The 8,942-nt window shown below is 43.5% G+C and overlaps 1 protein-coding gene across 1 annotated transcript; it reads left to right on the top strand.

Annotated features, from left to right (window-relative positions):
- Positions 1–5,332: 5,332 nt before the first annotated feature.
- Positions 5,333–8,346, top strand: LOC6627539 (liver carboxylesterase 1). Its single transcript, XM_002051672.4, has 2 exons — positions 5,333–6,363; positions 7,115–8,346. The coding sequence occupies exons 1-2, from the start codon at positions 5,404–5,406 to the stop codon at positions 8,267–8,269; spliced, it is 2,115 nt and encodes a 704-aa protein (XP_002051708.1). The 5' UTR covers positions 5,333–5,403; the 3' UTR covers positions 8,270–8,346.
- The last annotated feature ends 596 nt before the right edge of the window (positions 8,347–8,942 follow it).

Here is an 8,942-nt window from a genome sequence, read left to right as displayed (position 1 = left end):
ATAATATAAAAGAAATATGAAAAACATAAATACCAAAAAAATATGGAGGGAAAAGAAAATGCATAAAGCTGCCTCGTACATTACGAGTGAAAAAAAATTGAAGAAAAACAATTGAGAGGGAAACAAAAACAAAGTTAAACCCAATACATTAATGGTATTTGCATTTGTACTGATTTTATTTGGTTTTTATTGAATTGATAAAATCACGAGCAACGACAAACGCCCAGGACAAACGAGAGGGCTGCGGTCCTGCTTCGTCCTGCTGCCAATTTGATATTCCGATTGCAATTTATGTGTGCGCACACAGAAATGTACATTACATACGTGTGTGCTTGCCCCTTTGTGGCTGTGTGTGTGCGTGGGTGTGTGTGTGTGTGTGTCCGTGGGTGTGTGTGTGTGGGTATGTGGGTATGTGGGTGCGGGGGCGTTTCAGGCAAGTCGTTGTGATTCTTTGGAGCCCCGAACCCCAACACTGTGCCCGGCTTTATGTTTAAACATCTGCAATATGCTGCGGAACAAGCGCGAGGGTTGAGGCCAGAGTTTGGGCTTTTGGGTGGATCAATGCAGTCAGTTGTGGAGTGCTTGGGCATTGTGTGTGTGCGTGTGTATTTGTGTGAGTTTATGTGTGTGTGTGCGTGTTTATTTGGCACCACAAATGCGTTTCCTCTGCGCGGCTGGGTGTTTGGGTGGTTTCGGGTTGAATTTGGTGGCTTGCTGCCTGTGGTCGTCGTTTAATGGAATTCCGCTCTTGCATTAAATGTGACACACAGAAGCTGCCAATTGGAATGCACACACACACACACACACACACACACGCACACACACAGCTACAGTTACAACCGAACAGGACACTGTTGAGGCTGTCCTGCGGTTTAGCTTGTTTAAGTGTTAAATTAACGTTTTAACAGTTTCGATTATTCCGCCAGTTAATTTTTAATGTGCAGTCGAACCCGAATTTTTTGCTACATGAACTGTTTTTTCTTTTTGCTCTTTGTTTATTTGCCAAGTTATGTCCTTAGCCGTACAATTTCATTAGTTTAATTAAAATTTTACATGCGTTGTGTGAGTAAGTGTATTGCTTTGTGTGTGGCTGGGTATCTGTGTGCGTGCTTCCTTTTCAAATTGAACCGCAAAAGTTTTCAGGGGGGCGGCAGCAAAAGGATTATGTTATTGCTTTTGTCATTTATGTGGCCCATTGTTGTACTTGAGTTGCCGTTGTTGTTGTTGTTGTTGTAGTTGCCACAAAACTTTTGCCACATGGCATTCATTTCAATTTGCTTTGTTTCTTTGATACCCTGTAAGGCTCTAAGTAGTAAAGTCTTGTGCAGAATCTGCTATTAATGAAAGCAAGCCAATTCTGGTCGTGTATATGCAACTTTTCTTTTAAATATTTGATGTTTATTAAATGTCTATACATTTATTAATTATTCACGTTGAAAACTTATTAACAATTCATATGAAAAGTTCGATATAGAGTTAGAAAGTCATTTGAGCTGTACAGGGTATTAACTAGCCGAACTCCTTCCATTAGCTCATTATTTTTGCGGTCTTCCAGCTCAAAAGTTGCATATCCTGCTAGTTCTTGCCATTGACAGGCATTGCAACCGCACTTTTCTTCTCGTTTATGCCCATTGCGGCCAGTTTTCTCAGTTTTCACAGTTTTCTCAACAAACTAAAATGAATTTTGGCCAGAACGAAGGCCACAAAAAATGATTGCGTCTGCTGACCAAATTTTCTGGCTTCTGACGAGAATTTATTAAAATTAAATGTGTGTTAAGAGCAATGAATGGCCTTAGTTCTGCATTAAATAAATGAGATGAGAATTGAAGAATCATCGCACGATGCGGTTGTGGTTAAGCGGCTCCAAAAGTTCTTGACCTTAGGCAGGGACGTTTTGTAACAAACCTTGAGAAACTGTGTTAATAAGGCTAAATGTTAAATTCGTTCAGAGAGAAAAGAATATACAGATCGTAAATATAAAACCACTCCAAACTTTCCTGAAAATTATTATAAGAGTCTTCTACATTGTATTATAATATATATTACCTTAACTTAATTTGTTAGGTTATCCAGCTTAAATAATAATAGTTTTTTGTATACTTCTGTTAGCTGGCGAGCACCTGCCGTTTCCATTAGCTATATTTAATCTGTTATGAGACTTATTTGTTGATCCTATTAAATAGTAATCTACGTAGCAGCTAATTTCAATTTATGAAATCCAACAGATGCGCACAATTTGTTGTTTCCCTCGAACTGCTAATGAACTTTTGGCGTGTAAAGGATATCTAAACAATAACCGTCCGGATTGCGTATGGTATTATTCACCTTTCAGCATAGCTGCCAGACGGCCAACACACAATTCAATTATTATTTTATAATTAATATTTTGCACATTAGAAACGCATCAACAGCAGCTGGAAACCAGATCCCAGATCCCAGTCATGGGCTCAGCACACGCTATTCCGCAGCAGAAAAACAAGAAACAAACAGCAAAGCAGCTTCGTGCGTTGGAAAAATCCAAAGCGTGTTGCGTGTGGCACAAGGAAAACAGAAGAAAAAATGATGAAAAATTAGGCAGAAGTTTTCTTGAAAGATGGAACGGAACAGGCAAAGCAATTAATAAAAGCGTTGCGGGCAAATCTCATGTTTAGCACGAATCATGATACTACGTTCGGTAAATTAAGTATATTTCACAATGCGAGCTGTTTTCAGAATAACACTTAGTAATATAGTAGTTGATTAAAATCCTTTTGAAATTAATTATGAACTATAGCCAATTCAATACTAAGAGGTTTTATGCAAAATTTCCTTGACGTAGTTTGTATTGTAGATATCAGACAAGCTCTTTATTAGTATATTTTTAATTAGGATGATGCAGACCATGCTTACGAAGCAAACTGCAAGCAAAAGCATTGGTTCAAACTCGATGTCGAATTGAAAGCGTAGCTATTAACTCATGTACTGGATATCTCAAGTCTTATTAAGTTTTACTCTTAGACCTTGCGCTCTCTTTTGCTTGCTTGAAATCAAATTAAAATTCAATCTTGCATGTAATTATGACTTTTAGCAGCTGCTTTCACAGCGTGCATGATTGATATGTGTGCTTATGTTTTTCTATGGGGTGTATACGATGTGCATGTTTAGCAAAGCACACAGGTCCAAGGATAAGCAAAGGATAACAGAAAATGTTGGCCTGTTGTCAGCTTTTATGCAAATTGTCGGGGGCTACATTTAAAACTCAATTAAAAGTAAAATATTTACTCGATAGCTGAAGATTAATAACTCTTTAAAGACTAGGCTCTATGTAGTAGCAACTAAAAACAAAGGCAAGCGGCAGTAAGTAAATGCAGAACGTGCTTGAAAAATACCCTGTAATAAATTCATATGTACATTGACTTCTTACTCCTCTTGTTAAGCTATTGCCAGTGCTGCTTAAGCATATAAATATATTGTTAGTTGTAGAGTCACATGTTACAATTTAGGCTACCCTTTTTCAGTAATTTTGTTGTTATAGGGTATACAAAAAGATAAAGCTCGTTAAATGTGTAGGCGTGACTGTCCGAGCTGGCAAGCTGGAACTGCTGCGACATGGCACACATTGAGTGTGCGTGTGTGTAGCACAAAAGCGTTGCATGCCTCTTGCTGCTGCCACATCCTTGTGAGTCTATATATATAATTATTCCTTGCCGGCAGCAACTCCCAGCAGTCTACTTAATTATATTGTCGTAACTTTAAATGTCATTTTGCGCATTGTGTGTCTCATGTCGCACATGAGACATAGAAATGGAAGCTGGCGAGGGGGTTGGCTGGGAACTCGGAGTCGCCACTTGCAGAGACAAATCAGTGGACGTACGTGGTCGCCGTCTAAACAACAGCATTGAGATTCATGTGGCAGAGTGTGGCTGGCATTGCGTGCTGTCTGACTGGCCTAATCCCGGGCTGCTCTTTCATCTTTAGCAAAGGGGCGCGGGCTGGGGTCAAGAAACTTAAAATCACAACAGGCACTCGTTTCATGATATTTGCCAGTTTCGTTTCCGTTTCCGCCTGCCCCACTCGCATGCGTGACTGTGCGACAGTGTTTAGTCGTAAATATGTTGAGCATATAATTCATCTGCCCAGATAATGCAGCAAAGCTGCTAAAGTACGACTCATCCCGAGAGAGTCCATGCTGAGGCTTTAAAATCGCATTCATATTTCGCTCATGCCTATATGCATATACATATATATTATGGCTTTTTGTAGTCTTAACTTTATTCAGCGCACTCAACAATCGACAAAAGCAACAATTAAATGAGGAACACTGGGCCTGTGGGAAAACCGAACGGACCAGTTTTATGTAGTTGGGCGCTTGCGGTGCGGGTCGGGGCTGCGATAAGAAGCGGCTGTTATAAAATAATTAAATATTTAAGCGATTAACATTTCACATACATTAAATCACCTGAAATGATATATGAGTAAGTCGAAACTGTCGACCAAGACAGAAAACTTGATGTTCATCTCGAAAGTCACAAGGTTATCCAACTATTGTAGTTGCATCGGGGCCTTCGAATCCTATAAGCATTTTGCTACGCATATGATATTTTTGCATTAAGCACTTATTCGTGCCAAGCAAAGAGCATATTATTTTGTATAAATAATTGTTTCCATACATTAATGTCTTTGAAAGCGGAGAATTGCAAGAACTAGTTTCTTTTTTATTGTTGTTTGCATTTAAGTACGTATACATTTATTTTATTTATAATATTTATGTACAAATTTCTCTATTTTATACCATTGCTCAAGTCGTTTTCAGATAGATTATTGCTTGTATTGTTCTACCTATAATCTATTGTTTGGGTACCGCATACCCATATATAATATTTTCAGATGTCTTGATTTATATTTAGGTTAAAATTTATTTTAACTGTATATTAAAATCGTATTAGTTTGGTACTTAACAGCCAGTTCCACGAATATTTAAAATAGTTTTAATATTTTCTTCTCATTTAAATTTTCAAAGAATTTCCATAAAATATCATCCATAATTGCTTTTAATAGTGCATTTAGCAGCTGTTGCGACCCTACGATTTAATCGCAAGAAGTCGCTGCTTGAATTTGGTATTTTTGTAGTTCTATGGAACGTGATTAGAATGTTAAATGAAAACTCTCTATAGTCTATCCACATAGATGTATATAAACAATCGTGTATAAATATAGTCTGAAATAGCTACTGGATGATCGTGAGCAGCACAAAAGCAAATCTTTAATTTTATTAAAGCTCAACGCAATTGTTGTTGTTGATTTATTTATATTTTTATCGCCAAGCCGGGCAAGTTGCCGGCCTTGTTAAGAGTCGCTGAGCTTGGAGAGCGCCGGCAACTGAAGCAGTTGCCCAGTTCCAAGCTGGCAATCGAGCGAAACACAATGCGAACATTGACGAAGCGGAACATTTTATCGCTGCTGCTGGGGCTGCAGTTGGTCGCCGTCGCGCTGACCTTGGAGCAGTTCCAATCGGAATTGCAATTGGAGTCGGAATCAGAGTCGGGGTCGGAAACATCGTCGTTGTCGCATCGTCGCGTGAAGCGCATTGTGGGTGGCAAAAGTGCAAAGCCACCACCCGTTGATGATCCGGTTGTATTTGCACGCGTCTTTAATCGCGATACACGCATTGAGGGCTACCGTAATCCCAACACGGGCATCTACAGCTTTTTGGGCATACACTACGCTGAGCCGCCGGTGGGTCCGCTGCGCTATTCGCGTCCCGTCTACAAGCGCCTTAGCGGTGATATAAATGCCACTCGGCATGGCTCGCCCTGCATACAGCCGCATCCGCAGCAGCCGAGGCGCATCATCGGCGATGAGAATTGCTTGCTGGTGAACGTGTACACGCCACAGATGCCGGATGAGACGACGGGATTGCCGGTATTTGTATGGATACATCCGGGTGGCTTTCGTTACGGTTCCGCTGCTCAATACGATGCCACGCCCATGGCCCAACAGGGCGCTATTGTAGTGGCACCTCAGTATCGACTCGGCTCGCTGGGCATCTTGGGCGATGGCACCAAGGAGTTTGACGGCAATCTGGCCATGTTCGATCTGGCCGCCGCCCTGCGCTGGGTCACCGACTACATCGCCAACTTTGGCGGCAATCCCAAGCAGGTGCAAGCCATTGGACATGGTTCGGGCGCCGCCAGTGCCATGTACTTGTCCATGTCGCGGGCGGCGCGTAGTGGTGGTGATGTCCACGGTGTGGTGGCCATGTCGGGCACAGCATTGTCGCAGTATGCCATGGATAAGGAGCCGGTGCAGAGTGTGCAGGAGGTGGCCAAGATCAATAACTGCCCCACTGGCAATGAGCTGGAAATTGTTAACTGCATGCGAGCGGTAAGTACGGGAGAGGGAAATTGGGTAAAGGCAAAACCAGGCCATAAAAAATAGCAGATTTGTTGTTCAATAACTATTTAATATGAACTTTAGCTTGTACATTTTGAAATTGGGGGAAATGTTAGGTATTTACTGTTAACATACAGCTTTTAACATGTTTCTGTTTACATTTTAGTTTTCCGTTATAACAACTTACATACAAATTCAATTTATTAAGCTCAACAATGGAAAAACCTTTTCGTACAACATAATATTTAAAAACTTGTTCTTTGTAAGGGTGTTTACCGATACTGAATTTTGCGTGTATGCTAATTTTGTTGCTATAAGTAACTTGTTTCCAGACATATTTTAGCCGCCTCGACCATGTATGTAAAAGCTTTGCTAGCCTTCGTATTGAATAAAATTAGGTACAAAAGTTATCAAGCTAGCACATCTGCAAATAGTCAATTAAAACTAGTAAAGTAAGCTTCATGGCAATCTGTTAGCGCAAGGTTTGCAGATTGAGTTCTCTGTTAACTAATTAACAGTTGCCTAGAAGGCATATAAGATGCCATTTATTTACAGTTGCTTAACATGCACTTAACATGAAATTTATGTTAGATTCCGCATTGCAGCTATTAAGTTCTTTATATTAAATAGTTCAATTTTAATGCTCATTGTTATTTAGGCTGAGTTAGAATAGATATATATTTTATTTTTAAGCTTATACAATTTACACCGGCCTCTGTACAATTTGCATGTCACTTCCTAGAAATCCGCCGAGGAGATCATTCAGAATGATGCCAAGGTGCAAACGGAGCGTCTGGCAGGCCGAGCTTTGGTCAAGGGTCTTACTGGCAACACGGGATTCCAGCCGCACATCGAGGCGGAGGACGACTACCGTTCGTTGCCCAGTTTGTTGATTGGTGAGCCGGAGCAGCAGCTGCGCAGTGGCAACTACACGGGCATACCACTGCTGACGGGCGTGACCAAGCACGAGACGGCCAACTCGGTGACGGTGGATACGCTAAATAAGGTTTACGGCTCGGTCGAGCAGTTTTTGGGTTCGCTGCAGGGTGCACTGAAGCAGCTGACCGGCTTCCTGCGCATCGACAAGCTGACCGGTGACATTGCCAAGCCGGTGCTGCCGGGTCTGACCAACGTGTTGACGCCCACGCTGCAGGATGTGTGGAAGGTGCCGCAAGCCTTGAACGTGGATCAGGTGCTGGCCAAGGTAGTGGAATCCACCACAGACGTGCTCTTCAATTTGCCAGCAGTGCTGACCACACAGGTGTGGTCCAAACTGGCGCCAGCCTACATGTACAGCTTCGAGTACAATGGCACCAAATCGAAGGGCATTAACTTTTTGCGTGGTCTGCCTATTGTGTCGGAGCAGGCGCAGGATAAGCCGGAGCTGGTGGCCCATGGCGATGAGTTGGGCTACATGTTCGATGCGAATGATATATTCGGCGAGCCGTTGTCGGAGACACGTCTCACCAGCGAGGATGATCTGCTGGTGCGCAAGAATCTTATCGATATGCTGCTGCAGTTCGCCAAGCAGGGCGAGAAGAAGGACGGCGCTGTGACCTCCAAGCTGTTCCAGAGCATCACGGGCGGCGGCACGCCCTTCATCAAGGTGGACACCCAACTGGAGGCAGCCTCCGATTTCCGCTTCTGTGAGCTGTCCGTGCTGGGCGCCTCGCTGTCACCGCTTAGCTCTACGAGCTGCGCCGCGCTGGGCGGCCTGCTGGGCCAGTTGGGTGGCGGCGTGGGACAGACGGTGGGCGGCGTGGGACAAACGGTGGGCGGCGTGGGAAATAAGCTGGGCCTGGGTGGTGTGGGACAAACCCTAGGTCTGGGCGGCGGCGGCGGCAACAACAACAACAACAATAGACGCGGCGGCGGCTTGGGCTTGGGCCTGCTGTAAGTTTTTCTTGTATATCTAGTTTGGGTTGGGGGCGCGGCCGTGTTGCATATTGAATAAAGCCGTCGTTATTGATATAAGCTGCTGGTTGCCATGACCCGACACTCAATTAGCACAGCTCGCACACACACACACACACACACACACACAGTTGTGTGCCTGACGCTAATCTCTCTATTGACTTTGGTTTTGGGGCAGAGAGCGCCGCAGCAGTCACTGAAATGCGCCGATAAGCAAATTTCCGGCCATCCGCCGCACGCAAAATTTAAACAAAAGCAAAGTTTTAAAACTTGTGGGCAGATGCGAAGCCCGCATCCGGAGCAGGAGTGGGCCGCGAGGGGCGCCACGTCGTCAATGGCAACGTAGCGCAAACAATGAGCATAAGCTTCAAGTGAAAGTCGTGTAAAGGGGGCAGGATGGCTGTGGGTGACTGCTGGAGCAGCTCTATCTGCTGGTTGCCCTGGCATCTTTTGTCCAAATTCCTTGCACGCGCGCTTAACTATGGCCAAAAAGCTAAGACCAAAGCCGGCTTACGCAGAGCCGGAGAGACTGATTCATTGTAACTGCTCTTTCATGTGATGATATTAATATTATTAAAACTAATTTCATAAATTGAGACTGCCTGACACGCCAGCCCTACAAGTCATGCTATGCAGGCGTGGGCGTGGTTGTGGGC

This window comes from Drosophila virilis, chromosome 4 (genome assembly GCF_030788295.1).
Source record: "Drosophila virilis strain 15010-1051.87 chromosome 4, Dvir_AGI_RSII-ME, whole genome shotgun sequence".
NCBI lineage: Eukaryota > Metazoa > Arthropoda > Insecta > Diptera > Drosophilidae > Drosophila > Drosophila virilis.
The sequence above is the reverse complement of the archived record's forward strand: the minus strand, read 5'-3'. Positions and strand labels throughout refer to the sequence as shown.